Genomic DNA, 23,497 nt, shown 5'->3' on the forward strand with positions numbered 1-23,497 from the left:
CCGGTCGAGACCCTTCTTCAGATAGATGCAGGGCTGCCAACATTGGGTGAGAAATTGCGAGAGACCAAGCCCGAGGGAGCATAGCGACCGGGGGTGGGGTGTCCCCCCTCTCCCATTGGTACGGAGGTTTTGCATTTTTCAGCTTGAAGTTGTGCAATCTGGTGCATACTGTAGCGAGTCTTTTAATTTACCCTTGAATGCAATATTTATTCTTATTTATTATAGCTATGAATAAGGTTAGGCTAAATTACATTCCTAATTACATTGCACAGTAGAGCCAGGCTCCGATCAACAGGTGCAGCACATGAATGATCTTAGTGTATTCAAGTATGGAAATCAGATTATAATGAAGCACTTGGCCCATGTTGACCAACCTAGGTCTCACTGCACGCCTGGTGCTCCAGTTGTTTACCTTCTCTCACTCCTGACCCCGAGTCCAGCATTACACCTGGCCACCTATTTTACCCTGATCATAGCTGCTTACCTGCTTAGGTTCCCAGTGCTGAACACTTCAATTGTCCCAGTTTTGACTGCACACCTTGTACTATTCCAGACCTTGACTCTGGATGCACACTTGGCCTTGCTCCTAGCCCCTCTGCACTGACAATACATCTGGCCAACACATAAAGCCCCATATCTGACCAACCTAGACTTAACCTATTATGTTCAAGTCCACAGGTGATTATCTAATGCGGTAATCTTTTATGGGGCACTTCACAGACCATTGGCTTCCTTGTTATCTAACATGCTAGTTACTTTGTCAAAGAAGTCATCAATAGGTTGAACACAATTCCTCATCCATAAAATTATACATACACACTCAGCTGTATAAGTATTCTGTTACAATTTCCTTCATTTTCCTAACAAACTGTCCTGAAGTCATTTTCACCCCCAATATTTTCAGTATTCAGTCTTCCTCTCAGCTGGGACTTTTCTAAAATCTATCTGTATTCTTTGGAAGGGCCTAATTGCTAATGGTTGTCCTCCTCCTGGGACTGCTCTCATGATTTTCTTATTAATTCGCTGACATATTACACAGCCCCTTATGACTTGTTTGGCCATGGTAAACATCCCACAGCAAGCGTAGGTTCTGAGGAGGGTGTCACACAGGGCTTGTGTTCCCCAATGGCTTTGTCCATGAAATCTCCCTAATAACTCCCTCATTATTTCTTTGTTCAATAGCTGCTTTCCATTTGGTGTCCACCATTTCCCATTTGAAGTACGCTGAGCCCCCATTTATTTCATGTTTTCCTGTTCTTTCTCACTAAAGATAGGTATCTTTTCCTCTGGTTCCCTTAAAGGTATTAGTGACTTCATTTCCACCATCTGTTCTGTGGCTGCTCTTTTTGCAACCTCATCCACTGCCCTATTTCCTCTGGCCCCCAGGGTGTTACCCTTCTGATGCCCTGCCACATGTGCTATGGCTATTCGTTCTGGTTTTTGCAAGGCTTCCAGTGTCTGTCCTACCAATTGCTCATGCGCTAATTCTTTCCCTCGAGTTGTTATCATTCCTCGCTCTTTGCAGATCTTCCCAAAGGTGTGTAGTACTCCAAAAGCGTATTTTGAATTGGTATATACTGTTCCTTCCTTCCCCTCCAATAATTCTAAAGCTCTCATTAATGCATATAATTCACAAGATTGAGCTGACCAACTACCAGGCAGCCTGCCGCTTTCAATCTCCTCCATAGTTTCCCCGTTCTCTATACCGTACCCACTATGTCTTTTTCCATCTATGCACCTGGAGGATCCATCTATAAACCACCGGCTGCCCTCAGCCAGAGGTTGCTCTTCTAAGTCTTCTCTACTTTTTGTCTGTAAATCTATTATTTCACTACAGCAGTGTACTGGGCCCTCTTCCTTGTCACCTTGTTTCTCTGCTGGATACAGGAATTGGGACGGGTTAAGGTTCTTATCCGTAATTATCATCAAATCATCTTTTCCCATCAGGATGGCCTCATACTTTAAAAGTCTAGAGTCTGTTAACCATCTGTTGGATTTCTGAGTGAGTATGGTTCTTACTGTGTGTGGTGTAGAAACAACCAGAGTGCCTCCAAAGGTTAATTTCCTACTCTCTTCCACCAATATTGCGGTAGCTGCTACCGCTTGTATGCATCCCGGCCATCCCCTGGAGACTGGATCTAATATTTTCGAGAGGAAGGCCACTGGCTGTCGATTTCCCCCTCTTTTCTGGGTGAGTACCCCTAGTCGACAGTATCCTATCAATCCCAGGAATTTTCGGTTCTCTTTCTTATTCTTTGGTAGTGGTACTCCCGTGATCCCAGCTATCCTTTCGGGGTTTATTCGTCTCTTTCCTCCACTTATCAGATGTCCCAGATATTTTACCTCTTGTTTCACAAATTGAAGCTTGTTACGGGACACTCTTAACCCCTTCCTTCCCAAGAAGTTTAACAGGCTTATTGTGGCGTCCCTTACTTCCTCTTCTCTCTCTCCTGACAAAAGGAGGTCATCCACATACTGTAATAGTTGCGTTTCCCCGTGACCTGGGAAATCCTCCAATACCTGCTCTAAAATTTGGCCGAATAAATTTGGTGATTCTGTAAAAGCTTGAGGGAGCACCGCCCACCGGAATTGTTGCTTTCGCCTGGTTTTTAGGTTTTCCCACTCAAAGGCGAATAAGTCTCTACTCTCTGTTGCCAGCGGACAGCTCCAGAAGGCATCCTTTAAATCTACCACACTAAACCATTTGTGGCTTGGGGGTATCCGTCCCATGATGGTGTAAGGGTTAGGCACTACCGGGTGTCGGGCTTGGACCACCTTGTTCAGTTCCCTCAAGTCCTGTACGAGTCTAAACGTCCCGTCGGTCTTTCTGACTGGTAGGATCGGAGTATTGTAGGGGGACATACATGGTTCCAATAACCCGTCCTCTAATAAATTCTCAATGATTGGTTGTAAGCCTTTTCGTCCCTCGGTCGAAATGGGGTACTGTCATACTCGTACTATGTCTGCACCATCTTTTAATGCTATTTGAAGAGGGGGTATTTGCAAACCTCCTCTGTTTCCTTCCTTGGCCCATACTTGATCATTAATTCTTTGCTCATCCACCTCTCTTAGAGCATACAGCTGAACCACTATTCTTCCTTCTATCGGTGCTGTACCCATTCCCAATTGTATTTGTAAATCCCTGCCCATTAAATTTACACCAGCCTGAGGGACTAAGATCAGGTCCTCTACTGCCTCCCGGTGTTCATACCTTACACATTTACTCCTCCTATCTCGGGAGCTACCATCACAGTTCCCCCAACCCCGGTAATTTTTATTCTCCCTTGTCCTGCCTCCATACCTGTGGGTACTTTGATTACACTTGATCGCCCCGCAACTGAATCTACCATAAACACCATATCCTCTCCCTGGGCTCCTATCTTTAAATTTATCAGAGGTTCCCTTCTGTAGCCCCCTAACCCCAGGGATGGGAACCCCTGACCCCCCTATTCATTTTCCATCATTCTGTACGTGCGGAACTCCGCTACAAGCTCAGGGCATTCCCGTTTGAAGTGTCCTTCTCTGTTACAATAATAACATCTTATAGGTCCCACCCTCCAATGTGGTTCCGTATTTGTCTCTTCTCTCTTCTGCCATATCCTTCTCCCTCTCTTCTGCCATATCCTCTTCTACCTCTACCTCGGGAGTAATTCCCTCTCCATCCTGTACCTACCTGTTCCTTAACATCTACCACTCGCTTTACAGCCTGCATCATAATCAGTGCCTTCCCCTTCTGTTTTATCTCATCTCTCCGCATGTTCACTTTCTGGGCCTCTGTAAGCAACTGAGGTAGTGGTTTCTCATTCCAGTCATCCATCTTTTCTAATTTCTTCCTCACATCAGACCAGGATTTGGTCACGAAATTGGCCCTAAGCAATTGTTGTCCTGCCCCTGAGTCCGGGTCTATTCCGGAATACTGTTGCATGTTCTTCCTGAGTCTCTGAAGGAACACTGTCGGGGCCTCATCTTTCTGCTGTCCATTCTCAAATGCTCGTTCGAAATTCTGTCCTTTGGGTACTGCCTCTCTTATCCCTTTTATAATTATATCCCGCAGGTCCTTCATATTCCCTCGTCCTGCTACTGTTCCCTTGTCCCAATCTGGCTCTTGTACTGGGAATTTATCTGCTGCCGCCGCATTCTGCTGCCCTGGAGGGTTCTCCTGTTCCCACTTTTTAATTGCTGCTGCCCTAATCATTTGCATCTCCTCTGATGTGAAGAGATTCCCCATAATGGCCATCAACTCCTCCCATGTATAAGTGTTTGGCCCAAGGAATTGATCTAACTGCTCTGCAAGACCTAAAGGATCCCCTAGGAGGCTTTTCATTTCTTTCTAGAAATTCCTCACTTCAGTACTAGTTAAGGGGACATTAACAAACCTCATTCCCCCTCGGGGTCCTCCCATGGGTACCTCTCTTAGGGGTCTAATTTTTACCAATCTTCTTTTTACTCTGTCTGACCTTCTGACTCCCTCTCCTGGTGACGGGGGATTGAATTCATCTACCCCGACCGCCTCCTGTCTCTTTATTCCCTTTTATTTCTCACTCCTGGGGTCCGGTAGGTCACTGTCGGTGTCATCACTGTCAGTAACATCATCATTAAATTCTTGTTTTACCCTGACCTTTCTCTTTACCACCAGAGCAGACCCGGGTGTCACCTCTTCCACTCCCGTCGCCACGAGTGGGGGTGGGGGTTGAATTGGCGGCGCTACTTCGGGTAATTGATGTACATAGGGAGGAGCTAGGTTCTCCAGTAAATTCCATGAGGGTGAAGAGGAATTTGACTGTTCAACCTCTTCTTTTAATTTCAACAGATTACATCCCGTTTCCCATACCGCGGCATACATGGTTTCTTCTATCATTGGATTGGGTTTATTTTTCACATATACATTCAATGCCTGCTGTACCCAATCCTCATCTGATCCATCCTGACCGAAGCTCCTTTTATCGGGTGTTTTGGCCATTCAAAATAACAATACCTTATCATTGTTGTCTTCTCCAATCCCTGGGTATTTCCTGCCCCCCAGCGGTTCAGCATTCGCCCCAACGGACTATTGGGCAGAATGCGGGGATTTGGCTTACGGCCTTTCCCCTCCCTTTCAGGTTTTTCATTTACATTTCCCATTCTCTCGATCGGAATTCCTCTCCGATCTCTTATCAAATTGCCCAGGTAATACTATAATAGTCAAAGTTTCTTACCGGGGTCTATGCACAGAATCACTCGATTTTCGCGATCTCCTATCACTCTCACTTCTTTGCCGAGTCTCTGTTTGGTCCGGATACTACTGCTCAAACAGCTGACGGCAAGCAAGGAGTCTGAGACCGCTGAACTCAGCAGGGTGCACCTTCCCTTTGTCCGCCTACTCCCGTCAGCTGTCCAGAGTATTTGATCCCGGAAACCGAGCCCCCAAGTTGTGAGATTCAAAATCACAAACGCTTTTGAGACAAATTCAGGCAAAGTGTTTTTATTAAGTTCATATTCTGCAGAATAGGTGCCTCTCCTCTGATGTCCCCAAGAGGTACACCGAGGATCGGGATGTCTTCTATCTTTATACATTTCTTTTCACTATTTTCACACCCTCATCCCTCCCCATTGAGCTTCTTCCAATCATAACATAAAACCCAGATTCCCACGAGAACGTCATGGAACGCCCACCCAAACTTCTACTGAAGTATTTCTATTGCTACTTTTTATCTAGAATTTCTCTCTGTTCTTAATATCATTACTTTCTATTCTACTAGCAGTCTGGCTTCTGCTGACATCTTATTTCTTTCTAAGTTATATTTTTCTATCCCTAGTCTAAATCAACCATGTCTATTAACTCTTTCCTCACAAATGCAAAGTCCAATAACCATATATTTAAGCAATATTATTCTATTAAATGTGAGCTCCAATAATCTATATTCTATTCTATGGGGAGAAGGCAGGAACGGGATACTGATTGTGGATGATCAACCATGATCACAGTGAATGGTGGTGCAGGTTCAAAGGGCCAAATGACCTGCTCCTGCACCATTCAGGTAATTGTCATATGACATCGTCTATTGTCTATAAAATGGAATTCAGAAAATTAAACAATGCATTGTTGCCAAGAGATGGTCTGTAATGTTCCGTTGCTGTGGTAGCATTAGGTCAGTTAAAGAACCTGATGGGACAGTTGCTTTTTTTGAACTGGGAGTGTGGGACGCTTCCACTTCTGTGTCTACTGTCCGATGGTAGCAGTGAGAAAACAGCAGGCCAATCCGATTTTAGCTATTAGTTGAGAAAACTTCACCTGAACAACTTGGTATTATTAACATCTCTACATTCTGAGACCTTTCCTGTAAAAGATCTTTCAGGGGAAGTGTTGCGACTATCCGCAGAAAGTAAAGCGTGATCTGCGTGCCTTTGTAATATTTTTAATATATTGCGACATTTGGATTGATATAGGTATTGTAATTTTCTTTTCCACTTACCTTTTATAGTGCTGATAATTTACATAAGGTGTTCACTCCTGTATATCTGTATGAGTGTGGGAAGCCAAATGTATCAGAAAATGTTATAGTGGAGACTTGTGTGCACAAAATTACATATGTTTTCCAAGTGATTTCCATCACATAAGCAAAAAAATTAAGGAATTTGACAAGCTGTTGGTTTGAAGCGATTTTAATATAGTTTAGAGATACAACATGAATCAGGTGCTTCGGACCAGTGATTCTATGGTGACCATCGATCACCCGTTTTAGTTTAGTTGTTCATTGTCATATGAAAAGTTTGAATTTGCATGCTATCCAGTCAAAGGAAGGCCTATACATGATTGCAATCAAACCATCCACAGTGTACAGGTGAAGGGGAAATAAAGATTTAAGAGTGGAATGATTGCAATGGATGTCAGCAGACCTCTTACAGTCTGCACGCAGATGCAGACCAGCACGCAAAGGATCGCCTTGCTCAGGCGCCAGTTGGTCTCGACATTCATACTGGTTCAAGAGTGTTTTATTGTCAAGCATCTTTTATTGTCTTATGTCCCAAAACAGGCTATTTTGGTGAATCGGAGACAGTAAGTTGGTTTGAATTTTTTTATTTTAACGAAACAACGAGCCAACGAGAGTGGATAAGACAACCACATTTACAATGTGGATCCACAAATGTGGGCGCTAGACTGACAGTTACTGACAGTTGCAACAAAAAAACTGCCAATAGAACACCCGCACTCAGTGACTCCTCCAGTCAATCATGAGGGTTCGATTACCCAGAGCCACCACTGGGTGTCGCTACACTATGTTATTCCCCTTTTTCAAACACTCCCTACACATTAGTGGCAATGTTATGGAGGCTATTTACAGTAACCTAAAAAGCTGCATGTGTGGGATGTGGGAGGAAACTGGAACACCCGGAGGAAACCCACACAGTCACTACAACTCCCCATTATTGAGCATTATTGGGGCATCTTTGAGCCCTTAATCCTGCTCTGCTTATTGGTTGTAAGGAATTTAGATGTATGATCATTTAACACATTGGAACTACCTGAATTTTAGAGCCCAGCTGCCTTCATACTTGTTGCCTTTTCCCCCATTACCCCTGACACCCGCACTAATCTAAACTATCAATCTCCGCCATAAAATATATCCATTGACTTGGCCTCCACATCCATCTGTGGCAATGAATTAGACAGATTCACCACCCTCTGGTTAAAGAAATTCCTCCTCTCCATTCACTTTAATGTCTCTTTATTATCTGCCACTGATCTGCTTTCATTGGGTGTCACTTTCTTCAATTGGACCCCTCTGGCATTTGCTAATCTCATCATTCGCATCATTAGTACTGAACTATTATCTACTGCTTTGATGACCCTTGGACTATCCTTGATCAGACTTTGCTGGGTTTACCTTGCGCTGTAAATGGGTCGATTGCAAACGTGTATTGTCCTTCTGCTGACAGGTCAGCACGCAACAAAAGCTTTACACTGTACCTCGGTACACGTGACAACAAACTAAACGTAAATTCAAGGGCATAGAACAGTACAGCACAGGAACAGGCCCTTTGGCCCACAATGTCCGTGCCACGGATGATGCCCGGTTAAACTAATCTCTGCTCTGTACCAATTCTATTTAATTATTATTTTGGTTATTTTGCAGCCACATTAAAATAAAAGCATGTGGAGGTGCATTTGTGCAAATGAAAAGCCCCTTCCATCGGCAGGAGTAAGTATTTTTGTAATTTCCTGTTGTTGCATTTGCATTTACAAAATTTGTATTTGTATTCATGATATATTTTGGAATTTTGTTTTTCCTTGTATAGAATAATGTGTGGACTACAATCACTTGATTATGATTTCAATTGCAAAAATAGTTAATGAAAATGCTTTTCCTGTGCTTAACTTAATTTGTCTGTTATATTTTGCCTCTGGTAAATGTTAGCCGTTTCAAATTGAATTTTTCATGTTTTATTATTTGTTATTGGCATGACTAATTTTTATTAGATGGGTTGTGCATATTGAGGCCGAGAAATGTTTATTTGTGTAATGTGACTGGTTCACGACTTGAAAAAATACATTCTCCTCTAAGTAAACGTGGGACGTTTATGACATTCATGATTTTCTTCCTGTCCTGTGCAGTGATGAGCAATGGTGGGCCACTAATGTAAAAACAACCCTGGAAAAGATGGGCATCCTGTTTGTTCCAAGATAAAGGGGATTGGTCTGAGCAGGACCCAAGCTCCTGGTACTAGGAGTCAGCTGCTCATCATAACACCTTACCTTGTGGGCAGCATTGACCACCAATTCTAAACTCCTCTGCTCCAACGTATCACTACTCACCCACAGTCATCAGAGAGCTATTGGCCCTCACTGAAGCCTGAATTGACCCTTGGTTTTCACTTACGATACGATACAATAAATCTTTCTTCATCACCGGAGGGAAATTGGTTTGCCAACAGTCCCAACACACAAGGTGCACAAAAACTTGAAATTAAAAGTGCAAATAAAAAGAAAAAGACATGCGACTGTTGGCTGGCTGCCGTGTGCACAATGCATTAAACGGAACGAACGAACAAACAAACAAACAAACGCAGGCTTATCCCCTGGGTAGAGAATTATAAAAGTAGAGTACTCCCCCACACCGGGACCCACATTGTTCTACCACCGTCCCAGACGACAGTCCCCCATCGCCGGATCCCCATTGTTCTTCACGGCAGTCCCCCCACGCCGGGTCCCCGTTGTCTTCTCCTCCCCCCCCCCTCTCATTGAACGCTGATTGCGGGTCGATCGTGAGGCCCCACTGCCGCTGAGGCTCCCGCCACCGCCGAAGCTCCCGTTGCTGCTGAGGCTTCCATCACCGCCGCTGCTGAGGCTCCCTCAGCCCAGGCAGACCTCGCCATACAGCTTCACCTCGGTCCCCTGGGAGGCCTGTGGGGCGAGTCTAGCCAACCACCCGGTGCACGTTCCGGTCGGCGGCACGGTTGTTCGGTGGGTGGATTGGGCCCGCGCGGCTCCTAGGGTCACTCATGTTAAAATACACAAGGCCAATTACGTTGGGTCTCCAGAGTGACTGAAGTTTGCAGCAGTGGCCTTGCAATTAAAAAAATGCATTGGCTTCCATGCATTCCTCATTAATGCACTTCTCAAGTCACTGAATATTTCAATACTGTTTTCTCTGAAGTCTGATTCACTATGATGCAGTTATTAATGGTGACCAATCATTCTGCAGGCACTATGCTGCCACAGGGCTACAGGTAAGTATACGGTGGCTAATTTAACTGAGCAGCTGGCTCAACATGAGCAGCTAGTAGCACAGCTGAAAGACAACATACAGGACAAGGAGACGCAGCTTCACGTGAGGGATCAACAGCTTAAGGTAACACCAATTCCAGTTGAATATTTGTTACCCTCACTGAATGAGCTATTACAGTGATCTGTGTACTTTGCATTTGCATTTCTGCAGTTAGATTTCACTTGAAAGCCTGAAAATTTAGCCCATGATATTGCAAGTTTTTTTTTTAACAATAACAATTAACAATGCCTCTTATTTTCTAAAGCAAAGACTATTGTTAAACCGTTTCACGCCGTGTGTCGGATCTTATCAAGGAAATTATAAGGATGCCTTCACACTTGGTTTAGAAGGTTGTACTTCAAAATAGGCTACAAAATGTAAGCAGAAAGTCACGCCTGATGCTTCCAGTACAATACGGAGAGAATGCTGCACCTGAAGTGCCAACTTTCAAATTAAATGTTGAATTAAATCGTGTTTGGTGTCTCAGGTGGATGTGAAATATTTTATTTTGGCATATTTTAGAGAAAGAAATGTGTTTTCCAGGGTGACTTTTCCAGTTACCCCAAAAGTAAAACCCTTCAAGTAGATAATCCACCACATTAGTACATTATCACATATTTGCTATTTTCAAATTAGTTACATGGTTTACGACATTCCAATGTTAATTGAACAATAAAGGTCCCTTATAAGCAACGTTGGCTGCAAACAAATTTTAGACGCTCTGAAGAAGTCATTGTTTTCTGTTTAAATCCAGTAATGATTCCTTGGACCTTGACCATGAGAGAGTTTGTTTTGCCACTGAATCATTTTGGGGCTTGATTCCAAATACAGGCTGTGAGGTTTGCTAAATTTGCAGTGCAGTTGCAGCCATGTCTGGATTACTGCATTAAATTAGTGAAGTTGGCATCTCCGAAGGTGGACAGATCATCAGGTCCGGTAGAAATGTTTCCCAGCCAGTTAAAGAAAGCAAGGGTGGGAACAGCTGAGGTTCTGACTAAATGTTTTCGGTCAGTAAATTGTACAGGAGATGATGCAGATGGGATTTTAGTTTATTTAATTGTCACATGTATCGAGTAAGCTATTAAAGAATATAAGTTTCTGGCAAATTTTGAGAGGTTGGGTGAGGAGGCACTGTGTTGGGTGGCACGCTGGTGCAGCGGTAGAGTTGCTACCTTGCAGCACTTGCAGCGCCAGTGGAACTGGAGGTAGCTTTGTTAGGGATCAACGTCGGGAGCTCCAACTGCAGGAGGTTTGATCGCCCTGACTGCGGGTGAAAAGGAGGAAGATGGTAAAAGTTATTCGCCTTCCATCACAGTGGGGAATATGTGGTCGCCGAAAAACACGGTGGACGAGCTGCCTGCCCTGGTGGGGAGTCGGAGGGATTGCCGTGGGTGCAGTGATCCTAGAGTCTGGTGCGAGTGTGGACGGCTTTCTGACTTTGGGCGGACAGGCACTGCAGAGAGAGGACAGCGGTCGGTGAAGGAGCGTGTGTGTGGCCCGGATATTGAACTGATGGCTGTGGGTCTCTGCTTATCCTGGGTGCCCTAGGGATTCTCACATGCCGCTGTGGTGGCTGTTTATGTTTAATCTTTATGTAGTTTTGTCGCTTGTTGCTTTTTTGGTATGACTGTGTGGTAAATCAAATTTCACTGTACCTCAGTACACGTGACAATAAAAGACCATTAAACCATTGAATGCAAATTAATGATTTCATCCCGTGATTTCATTAATGTTAATTTTAATTTAATGTCTTAATGCCAAGGTGGAATTGAGGACCTAACTATTGGTGCACTTGAATTACAAATGTTGCGCATGTGTGATTTCCATTCTATGTTGCCCAGTTTTTATCACTGTTAGGAGGTATTAATCACTTGTTAACTTCCTCAGTTGCTGGAAGACTTGAAGGAAGAACTTTGTGAAAAGGACGAGGAACTGCTGGAAACGACTCATCATGTGGAAGTGCTGCAGATAAAGCTCGATGAGAAGAATCAGGAGCTAGCGGTAAGGACATCATTGTTTGCTGCTGTGTGAATCTCAATTACAGGGAAAGATCTCTGCAACCAGCTTAAGGGATTCTGTTGTAACTGGCAGTGAAATAAAAATAGCTTCGAAATAAATCTGTAAATATGAAAAAATTAGAAGATTTTCTTTTATATGAATCTCCCCATTCTTTTTTTCTAAATCAGTTCATTAACCCTTTTATGATCTGTTATAGTGCAGTTTAATTTGGCTATTTTTAATTTTTTAGGAGTTGGTTGAAGATTTAAGAAAGGTTGAGATCGACAATGAAAATGGCAAGGACAAGCTTTTGGCAGAAAAACACGCCATGCGAACTAAGGTCAGAGATCTGAAGAAAAATCACAAGGGATCTTTAAAAATTCTCAAAACAAAACACAGCGCTCAGGTCCGTAAAATCCGGGAGAAACATGCCCAAGAAACATCGCAAAAAGACCAGTGCTGTTTAGAACTTCATAAAGATCTCCAACTTTTAAGACCTCATGCCAAGTTCTGTGCACCACTTGCCGACCAAGCAATTGGTTCGTTAAATTATTTCACTGAACGGAAGATTAAAGAACTGGAAGGTAATTACTCAAAGTTGACCTGTTAATATTTTTGGCCATTAACGTTCCTACCGCAGATTTGTACATCTGTCGGCTCGTGGTAGGGAGTAGGTTTGCCTTAAAATATTCTAGCATTAGAGCAATGGAGTGGATTTTATGACAAAACATCACTTCGTTTTTGTTTTGCCGTGTAATTATCTCATCCCTGTAACCTCATGAGATTTTGTGTATGCAAATTGGTTGCTGTAATTCCTATATTTTATCACTGATCACACTTAAAAATATACTTCATTGGTTGGTAAATGGGTTGGTACATTCAGTGATCAGGAAAAATAGCGTGTAATCTAAGTTTTTTTCACTCGGGTATTCTGGTCAGATTCCTTGATCAGAAGATAGTGATGTTTAAAGGATTCAAGAAAAGAATTCCTTGAGAAGCATTTGTGAGAGTCTGCCAAATGGCTGACAGGAACACACAGATTCGTACAGATGCTTTTAAAAACATTCTCTTCTTAAATCCTTTAAACATCGCTATCACTGAATTTTAATTTTGAGAGGATGCTGATAGTTAAAACATGACATTGTGAAGGGTGGCCTGGTGGCGCAGCAGTGGAGTTGCTGCCTTTCAGCGCCAGAGACCTGGGTTTGATCCTGACTGTGGTGCTTGTCTGTACGGAGTTTGTATGTTCTCCCTGTGGGTTTTCGTCCAGGTATCCTCACACTCCAAAGACGTACAGGTTTGTAGGTTAATTGACTTGGGTTAATGGTAAATTATCCCTAGTTTGTGTAGGATAGTGTTAGTGTGCAAGGATCATTGGTTGGCACAGACATGGCGGGTCGAAGGGCCTGTTACCACGCTATATCTCTAAATAAAATAATTTGAAGACATTTTACCATTCACAATGCCCTTACCATTCACAATGGTACATCAACGTATTTTAATTTCAAATAGCTTTTAACGAGAAGACCACAGAGCAACCAGGACACTTCATTAACTCCATGAATGTTTTATCTCTGTGAGTCTTGAGCTGTGTTTGCATGACAGTTTACGGAAGAGAGGGTGAAACCAGGGACAAGGTAGAGAGACTATATTCAGCAGCAGAAGAGGATATTTATTTGGAGTAATTTAAAATAAATAAGGTTTTTAATGGAGCCAGTGGAGAATGATCATTTTGTTTGTTTTGGGATTAAGTAACTTTATACCTTAATATCCAAAATGTTGAGGGTGCACATTTTCTATGGAGCCTTTTTCAAGCTTCTAATCTTTTCTCACTAGTGATAGTTAAGGAATTTATTATTGGATAAATATGTAAATGGAATTACCATTTTGCCTTACAAATCTTCAAGCTTAATGAATTGTAGCATTTCAAGGATATTTGATGATTTCAAATGCTGGTATTTAGTAGAACATATGATTTTCACTGATTGCCAATAACTGCTGTGGAAACAAATATCAGATCATTATGGGTGTTTTTTCCTTTCTCTTTCTAAAAGAACAAGTGAGGCTTATGAAGCAAGAGGCGGAAAGATCAGAGGACAGGTTCCTGTCAATGGAAGCTTCATACATGGTGAAAATCGAACAGATTCAAGAGGAGCTGGACAATGTGCAGGTAACCCAAAATAAAAATCTTGCACCTGGTGATGATTAACTGAATATTAATCTGTTTGCCATTTACCTGGAATGAAATGACTTCATCTTATCAAAAAAGGAAAATTGATGGTATGATATACCGTGAGTTGTTGAAGCATTGTAGGAACCAACATTTTTTTTTACACACAGTTAGTTATGTACATTGTAGATTTTTAATCTGGGCTCAATGTATGAAGGACTGCTTCCCTACATTTCACTGCTCACTCCATTCCATGTAGAACCCTTTTCTGAAGAGTAAGTGACATGGGATAGATGTGTGCCTGCAGGAAAATTCAATCATAAAATAGTTGTGGTAGAATGGAGCTGTCGGCAGTGGCACATTATAATGTATAATAAAGTATAATGCATGCAAAAATTATTTAGAGAGTCATACTGCTCAGAAACAGGCCCTTCAGTCCAACTTGCCCACATTGTCCAACATGCCCCATCTACACTAGTCTTACCTGCCTGTAGAGTCATAAAGCAAAATATTTAATCCAGAATTTGAATGGTGACTATTTCACAGACCACTAGAAATCCCTTGGCTTTAATTGACACTAAACCTATTTCTACCCAGCTTGTACCTTCTCAGAAGCTGCTGCTGGAGCTCAAAGACGTAGCAGAAGACTTTGAAGAGGAGAATGAACAGTTACACCAGAGAGTGAACTGGCTGCGACACGTCGAGGCACAAAATGGTGTGTGTATAGTATGACTTTAATTGGGTAAGAAGGAACTGTGGATGCTGGTTTACACCGAAGATAGACGCAAAATGCTGGAGTCAGCGGGTCAGGCAGCATCTCTGGAGAAAAGAATAGGTGATGTTTCGGATCAAGACCTTTCATCAGACAGAGAGGGGGAAATTAGAGGTATGAGGATGTACAGAATAAAGCAGAGCCTGCATCGATGACTCAGGTAGGTTGGAGCTGACAATGGTCCATTGTTGGCTGGGGATGAGGTTATAATGAAGGAATACAAATGGTGAAATTAGCAAGAGGACTAGGGTGGGGACGAGACGGGGAGAGAGAGAGAATGGAAGGGTTATTTGGTTAGAGATCCTTCATTCTCTTGTGTAAGAAGGAACTGCAGTTGCTGGTTTAAACCGAAGATAGACACATAAACCTGGAATAGGTCAGCAGAACAGGTAGCATCTGTGGAGAGAAAGAATGGGTGACGTTTTGGGTCAGGACACTTCCTCGTTCTATTTATTTAAATGGTGATGCGTGTTTTCTTACAGAGAATCTTCAAGCAATATTGGAACAATATGAAGAACAACAACACGAAATGCAGGAACAATTAGAACAGGTTACCAAGGGAGCAACTTCCCAGGTTGGGAGAATTTGTGATGCATTTAATTTATCCACATACAATCTTAATTCCAAGTGTGCGCATTCTGCACAGATTCAACAGTCTCAAGTATCCTGATATTTAATATTACATTGCATTTTATGTTGCTTATTCAGACTTTTTTTTTTAATGGGTCATTTAAGTAAGTTTTTATTTTGCTCTTTTCTATTATCATCCTTACCTTTTGGCTTGATGCTGGCATCTGAGGGGTGCTATTTGCTTCCACACCAGATGGTTTCTGTATGCCATACCTAGCAATGTTACAACATTTTGAGATTTTAATAATCAAGTCTGCAATTTATCCCATCAGATAAAGCATAAAAAGAAGTTTAATTTGACACCTAATTCACTTTCATATATTCAGTATTAAAAAAGTTATGGCCATTTTCATACTCTGAAATTAGCATATTGTTCCCTATTGCTTTTCCATTGATTTAACTCAAAAGCTGTGATCGAGGACAGTCAAAAGCCTGCAACTTTCTTAAAAATTAAGAGAACTGAATGAAAATTTCAGTTATTATAGATTGAAGCATTCTGAAACAAATATGAAACAATCTTACTTGGATGACCTGAAATTAAAGCATATAATTAGTTAGTTACCTAATTGTAGCTAATTATAAAATTCAATTACTAGATCTAAACATCTATCCATTTCTTAAGAAAAGGTTAACATTTTTAAATAGCCTGCTGACTAAACATTTGTGTTTATTATTTATTTTTTAATTTAAAAGATTCCAAGATGGACACAGCAAAGATATGTTGTAATCTTGTTTTGCATTCATGTGCGTATAAAGATTGAGCATTATTTTCATTTTGCAGGGAAAGGAAGAACTGGAAACCGTTCAGCAAGCAACACAGCAGGAGCGCACAGAGCAAGATCCGTCCTCCTACAAGAATGAATTGGCTGAGCTAAGGTTTGGTTCTACTTGGACTGGGATATCAGTTGCATTTCTATTGTGCCATATGATCAAATGGGATTATCCCTTGATGCTTTGGCCAGCAAACAACGTTTGAAGTGTCGATGATGGTAGCAAACACGGCAGTCAATTTTCGTAGGGTGGTGTCGTAGAGCCACAAATTATTCAACTCCTTGACGAAGGAGAATCCGTCTGGTTAAAGGAGGAGGACATTCAGTTTTGAATGGCTGAACGGCTTTCATTTGGTTTGTTTTAGATTAGTTTAGTTTAGGGAGAATCTAAATCCAAGCTGACTATCAACACGCATTTGAGATTGTTTCAGTTCAATAGGCTCCCATTTGGCATATCATCAGCCCCAGGGATTTTTCAAGGGTATATGACACAAATTCTAGACGGAATTGAAGATGTGGTGCGTTACTTGGATGACATCCTCATCTCAGCCCCTGGCAGGCAGACACATGATGAAAGGTTGGAAGTGGTACTCAAACACCTTGAGACACACAGTGTAAGAGTGAAGGCACAAAAGTGTGAGTTCCTTCAGAACTCGGTGGAGTACTTGGGTCATAAGATAGACAAGGATAGTCTACACCCCACCAAGGGTAAAGTTGATGCGATCAAGAACACGCCCACTCCCAGAAACATATCTGAGATACGATCCTTTTTAGGATAAGTGCATTATTGTGGGAAGTTCGTGCCATGTCCGTCCACCTGTTTACATCCCTTGAGCGAGATCTTGAGAAAAGATGCACCATGGATGTGGACACGTGAATGTGACCAAGCTTTCAAGTCATGTAAAGCTCAGTTGGTAGAGAGTACAATACTTGTTCATTACGATGTAAATAATCCAATGAAGTTAGCATGTGATGCTTCACCATACGATGTTGGTGCTATCTCTCATGTGCTAGTAAATGGAGAGGAGAGGCCTATAGCCTTTGCGTCTAGTACACTCAGTTCCAAATAGAGCGAGAGGATCTTGCATTAATTTTTGGCATTAGGAAGGTTTCACAAATACTTGTATGGTAGAAGGTTTGTAATCGAGTCCGATCACCAGCCGTTGACAGTGATACTAAATCCAAAAGCACACATACCAACTCTGGCAGCAGACAGAATGCAAAGATGGGCATTGATATTGACTGCATACCAGTAATGGCGCCATATCTAGATTACCTTTGGAATCGGAGGTTACCCCAAACAGAGAGAACGTGTTTTATTTCTCTAATTTAGAGGAGTCTTCTTCTTTCGTGTGGCATGCACAGCTTAAAGTTGTAGGACAACTTGTTCTATTTGATCTTCTGTTTGTGCACGTCTAGTTGATTGCATTAGTCGAAACAGGGCGGACCACGTGAAGGTTGCAATCTTCCACCCCATTTAGAGGAGTTAACTATCACTTCAGGGGATATTCGGAAGGCTACTCGCACTGACAGACTTTTGTCAAGAGTGCAGGAATATGTTACAAATGGATGGCCAAACAAATTGCCGGATTCAGAGGCAGAACTGAACCCATTTTTTGTACGTAGGAATCAACTCTCAGTAGACTAAGGGTGTGCCATGTGGGGAGCGAGAGTTGTAATCCCTGAAAGATACGGAGTAAAATTGCTAGGAGATCCTCCTGATCAGCATTTGGGAATGTGTCTCAAAGAGTCTAGCTAGAAGCTATCTATGGTGGCCTGGTGCAGAGTTAGATGGACAATAATTGTTCATTGTGATTGATAGTCACTCCAAGTGGATAGAGGTGTTTCCAATGAACAAAACGACATCCAGCAAAACGATTTACATTTTGCGAGGATTGTTTGCGTCCTATGGATTTCCAGAGGAAATTATGTCTGATAACGGACCTTAATTCTGTTCACAAGAGTTTGCGTAATTCATGAAAGGGAATGGTGTAAAACACACTAGAGTCGCTCCATACCATTCCGCTTCAAATGGAGCAGCAGAACACACAGTGCAAATTTTGAAGTGTACATTAGTCAAACAACTGCTGGATCCAAATCCAAAGAAAAGCCAGTTGTCTCTGTTTCACAAACTGGCTAACTTGAGATGATGAACTAAGGAGAGATTCTGCAGAGGAAGCATTGCTTGTAGTTGAATTGAGTCACTGAGTTGAATGTCGGTGCTTGTTTGCTAACATGGTAATAAAATGGCACATCCATTTCGCCCATCACTTTTAGCAACCTTGGAAAAATAAGATGTCATTAGTCTTTGGATGCACTAATGAGATCTTATTATTCCAAGGTTGTTAAAAGACACACGTTAGTTACTTTAGACTTTAGAGATACAGCGTGGAAACAGGCCCTTCTTCCTACTGAGTCTGCGCAGACCAGCAATCATCCCGCACACTAGCGCAATCCTACACACTAGGGACAAATTACAATTTTAACCAATCCAAATAGCCTACCAACCCTCATGTCTTTGGGATGTGGGAGGAAACCAGAATACCCGGAGGAAACCTACGCAGTAACAGGGAGAAGTTGCAAACTCCACACAAACAGCATCTACAGTCAGGATTGAACCTGGGTCTCAGGCGCTGTAAGGCAGCAATTCTGCCCCCACTGTTACTTGATAGAATTTGAAGAACCATGTGTACACAATGTGGGTGGAATTACAGAATTCTGTTTGTAGTAGCACTGAACGATTTATCCATTTGTTTTTAAAAATATATATTATTATTGAGTATTTTTTTACCACAATTTTTAGGGAATATAACCTAGGTCAGTTTGCGGAGTGAAAAATAATTTCTCCTCCTCTTTCCCTGGCATTTTTGCTAGTTTCTATACCCTTGCTTCCTCCAATTCAAGAAATGGTCTTTCCAGTTTGGCTCCGTCAAACCACTTGAAGAGAAATCCACAGACTGCAGAAAGCAGATGCTTCAAAGTCCTTGGAGAAGAATCCTTGAAAGCCGTGTGTTCTTCCCAGCCCTTGGTATCTATAACATTTCATTGAGAAGGTGGGGTTACTGTGTTACCGTTTATACTGCTGTTTTCTTTCCAGACATGGACCTCCTCCTATCAGACTAGCGCGCAAGAAGTACACCGTTAGTTTGGAATCAATCGAGGAATGTGAGGAGGCTTTGGAGATAGACCCCAGTGAACAGGTGGTGGTGGCACGGAAGGTGTGTATTGCCAATCAATTCTTCGTTTTCTAGTTGTAATGTAATTTCCTGATATTTTACACTCTATCTTGCCCCCCCCCCCATCCCCACCCCAGTGAACTGGGCAACTCTGGAAATCCTGCTTCCATGTACTTACTAACTGATAAATAGGATACATAGTACATCGGTTTGGAGTGGGTGATTCAGGCAGACAACACAGAAAACCTGGCCTGGTTTCATTGTCCAGCCTCGAGGTCTGCACGTGGTGCCCCTCCCCTCACCCAGCAACTCCTCCTCTCCTGGGAGACATGAGGTGTTTGAATTACTCTCATGTCGCACTCACACAAATGGGTTTTCAAATGCATATCTCTAATCTCTCTGTTTCTGTATGAAAGAGCGCAGTGAATACAAGGTGTAAGCCAAATCTCGAAATAAATGCAATAAATTTGGTTATCTCATCTTAACCAAAAGAAGATCTTAAATGTAACACCTTTCCAGGAATACAGAGAGCAAGAGAAAACAGCTGATGAAGATTCATCATTCCCCACTTTCATCATGCTGTATAGTGTTAGAATGGATACCTCACCCATCACCAAGGAATCCAAGACTAATCATGGAAGCACTGTCACTTTCTGATTGACTGCGACAGAGGATTGTTTAAAATCATGACCTCCAATAGTTCACCAAGGAATCTACATTGCTTGTTTGCTCATAGAATAGTGCATTCATTTGGACCAATTGAAGCCGCTACCACCCATTCGTACATTATAATGCGGATCTTTATAACATGATAAGTAAATCCAAATCTTCACATCTGTACCTTAGTATTTTACTAATTAGTTTAAATTTGAAAGAACTAATTAGTTGAGGTTCACAAGTGATAGAATACGAATTAGGCCGTTTGGCCCATCAGGTCAACTCCTTGATTGAATCATGGCTGATCTATCTCTCCTTTGTAACCCCATTCTCCTGCCTTCTCCCCATAACTTCTGACACCTGTATTAGGTTGATGTTAGTTAGCTATTGACCTCTGTTTCTGTTTTGCAGGCGAAGCATCGAGTGAATTTCTTCAAGCGCTTCTTTACTGCTCGAAAATGAAGACTTCCCGCACCAGGTCACGCTACTTGGTCTTGGCGTACTTTGTGACACCACATTTGCTTATTTACATGTGTCTGGCAAGACTTTTTGGACGCACTACCGATGGGAATGTCACCAATGTATTTATCAAAGCTGTTAATGAGTTGAACACTGACCACAGGTGTATAAATGAATACTGTATTATTAATGTATGAAATGTATGAACGCAGCCCCCAGCGATGTATGTTGGTGTTGAACCGGCCGACCCTGTACGGAGCCGGTTCAGGGCCACCCACTCTTTGCAGGGCATGTCCGAGCCAGGTGCAATTGTGGTGTTCGGCACAACAGTGAATTGAGGAGGTCGGGAAGTCTGTTCCCAGCCGGTTCTCCAAGCTCCTAGTGTGTTGAAACCGGAGCCACAGAGGGTGGCTGCGTGACGGGAGAAGTGGCGACAAGATGACAGGCGTTGAGGTCCCAGTTGCTGTGAGTCCTGGTCGAGGTGGTGCAAAGGATGGTTGGCGTCCAATGGGGCCTTGCACACCAGCCTGTGGGTGAAGTACTCTCTGTGAAGCTTGGCGGGTGCGATAACTGCGAGTACCGGCAGAAGATCCGGAGTAGGACGTAGGCAGCCGGTGATGATCCGCACGGTGTCGTTGAGGATGGCGTCCAACTTGCTAGTATCAGCGCAGGGGCTTTTTGCTGGGGCGGTGTACTCAGTGGCGTTGTACACGAGTGCAAGAGCACTGGTTCAGAGAGTATTCAAGAAGGAACTGCAGATGCTGGAAGATCGAAGGTACACAAAATTGCTGGAGAAACTCAGCGGGTGCAGCAGCATCTATGGAGCGAAGGAAATAGGCGACGTTTCGGGTAGAAACCCTTCTTCAGACTGATGGGGGTGGGGGGGGAGAAGGAAGGAAAAGGGGAGGAGGAGGAGGAGCCCGAGGGCGGGCGGATGGGAAGGTGGGAGGAGACAGCTAGAGGGTTAAGGAAGGGGAGGAGACAGCAAGGGCTAGCAAAATTGTGAGAATTCAATGTTAATGCCATCTGGACGCAAGGTCCCCAGGCGGAATATGAGGTGCTGTTCCTCCAATTTCCGCTGTTGCTCACTCTGGCAATGGAGGAGACCCAGGACAGAGAGGTCAGATTGGGAATGGGAGGGGGAGTTGAAGTGCTGAGCCACCGGGAGTTCAGGTAGGTTATTGCGGTCTGAGCGGAGGTGTTCGGCGAAACGATCGCCCAACCTCTGCTTAGTCTCCCCGATGTAAATCAGCTGACATCTAGAGCAGCGGATGCAGTAGATGAGGTTGGAGGAGTACAGGTGAACCTTTGTCGCACCTGGAACGACTGCTTGCGTCCTTGAATGGAGTCGAGGGGGGGGTGAAGGGACAGGTGTTGCATTTCTTGCGGTTGCAACGGAAAGTGCCCGGTGAGGGGGTGGTACGGGAGGGAAGGGAAGAATTGACAAGGGAGTTGCGGAGGGAGCGGTCTTTGCGGAAAGCAGACATGGGGGGAGATGGGAAGATGTGGCGAGTGGTGGGGTCACGTTGGAGGTGGCGGAAATGGCGGAGGATTATTTGTTGTATTTGCCGGCTGGTGGGGTGAAAGGTGAGGACTAGGGGGACTCTGCCCTTGTGAGTGCGGGGATGGGGAGAGAGAGCAGTGTTGCTGGGTATGGATGAGACCCTGGTGCGAGCCTCATCAATGGTGGCGGAGGGGAATCCCCGTTCCCTGAAGAACGAGGACATTTCCGATGCCCTGGTGTGGAACGTCTCATCCTGGGAGCAGATGCGGTGTAGGCGGAGGAATTGGGAGTAGGGGATGGAATCTTTACAGGGGGCAGGGTGGGAAGACGTGTAGTCCAGATAGCCATGTGAGTCAGTTGGTTTGTAGTGTATGTCGGTCAGAAGTCTGTCCCCTGCGATGGAGATGGTGAGGTCAAGGAATGGTAGGGAAGTGTCGGAAATGGTCCAGATAGCCATGTGAGTCAGTTGGTTTGTAGTGTATGTCGGTCAGAAGTCTGTCCCCTGCGATGGAGATGGTGAGGTCAAGGAATGGTAGGGAAGTGTCGGAAATGGTCCAGGTGTATTTGAGTGCTGGATGGAAGTTGGTGGTGAAGTGGATGAAGTCAGTCAGTTGTGTGTGGGTGCAGGAGGTGGCCCCAAAGCAGTCGTCAATGTAACGGAGGTAGAGGTCGGGGATGGGGCCCTGGTACGTATTGAACAGGGACCCCTGGAACGACTGCTTGGAAATACACGTCTTCCCACCCTGCCCCCTGTAAAGACTCCATCCCCTACTCCCAATTCCTCCGCCTACGCCGCATCTGCTCCCAGGATGAGACGTTCCACACCAGGGCATCGGAAATGTCCTCGTTCTTCAGGGAACGGGGATTCCCCTCCACCACCATTGATGAGGCTCGCACCAGGGTCTCATCCATACCCCGCAACACTGCTCTCTCTCCCCATCCCCGCACTCACAAGGGCAGAGTCCCCCTAGTCCTCACCTTTCACCCCACCAGCCGGCAAATACAACAAATAATCCTCCGCCATTTCCGCCACCTCCAACGTGACCCCACCACTCGCCACATCTTCCCATCTCCCCCCATGTCTGCCTTCCGCAAAGACCGCTCCCTCCGCAACTCCCTTGTCAATTCTTCCCTTATCTCCCGTACCACCCCCTCACCGGGCACTTTCCGTTGCAACCGCAAGAAATGCAACACCTGTCCCTTCACCTCCCCCCTCGACTCCATTCAAGGACCCAAGCAGTCGTTCCAGGTGCGACAAAGGTTCACCTGTATCTCCTCCAACCTCATCTACTGCATCCGCTGCTCTAGATGTCAGCTGATTTACATCGGGGAGACTAAGCGGAGGTTGGGCGATCGTTTCGCCGAACACCTCCGCTCAGTCCGCAATAACCTACCTGAACTCCCGGTGGCTCAGCACTTCAACTCCCCCTCCCATTCCCAATCCGACCTCTCTGTCCTGGGTCTCCTCCATTGCCAGAGTGAGCAACAGCGGAAATTGGAGGAACAGCACCTCATATTCCGCCTGGGGACCTTGCGTCCGGATGGCATTAACATTGAATTCTCCCAATTTTGCTAGTCCTTGCTGTCTCCTCCCCTTCCTTAACCCTCTAGCTGT

The 23,497-nt window shown here is 43.9% G+C and overlaps 1 protein-coding gene across 1 annotated transcript; it reads left to right on the top strand.

Annotated features, from left to right (window-relative positions):
* Nucleotides 1-11,538: 11,538 nt before the first annotated feature.
* Nucleotides 11,539-16,395, top strand: LOC116988248 (putative uncharacterized protein DDB_G0287113). Its single transcript, XM_033044788.1, has 6 exons — nt 11,539-11,747; nt 11,995-12,328; nt 13,799-13,914; nt 14,512-14,629; nt 15,169-15,260; nt 16,098-16,395. Exons 2-6 carry the CDS (start codon nt 12,073-12,075, stop codon nt 16,290-16,292), a joined length of 777 nt encoding a protein of 258 aa, XP_032900679.1. The 5' UTR covers nt 11,539-11,747; nt 11,995-12,072; the 3' UTR covers nt 16,293-16,395.
* The last annotated feature ends 7,102 nt before the right edge of the window (nt 16,396-23,497 follow it).

The sequence above is a fragment of the Amblyraja radiata genome, chromosome 27, assembly GCF_010909765.2.
Source record: "Amblyraja radiata isolate CabotCenter1 chromosome 27, sAmbRad1.1.pri, whole genome shotgun sequence".
Lineage (NCBI taxonomy): Eukaryota > Metazoa > Chordata > Chondrichthyes > Rajiformes > Rajidae > Amblyraja > Amblyraja radiata.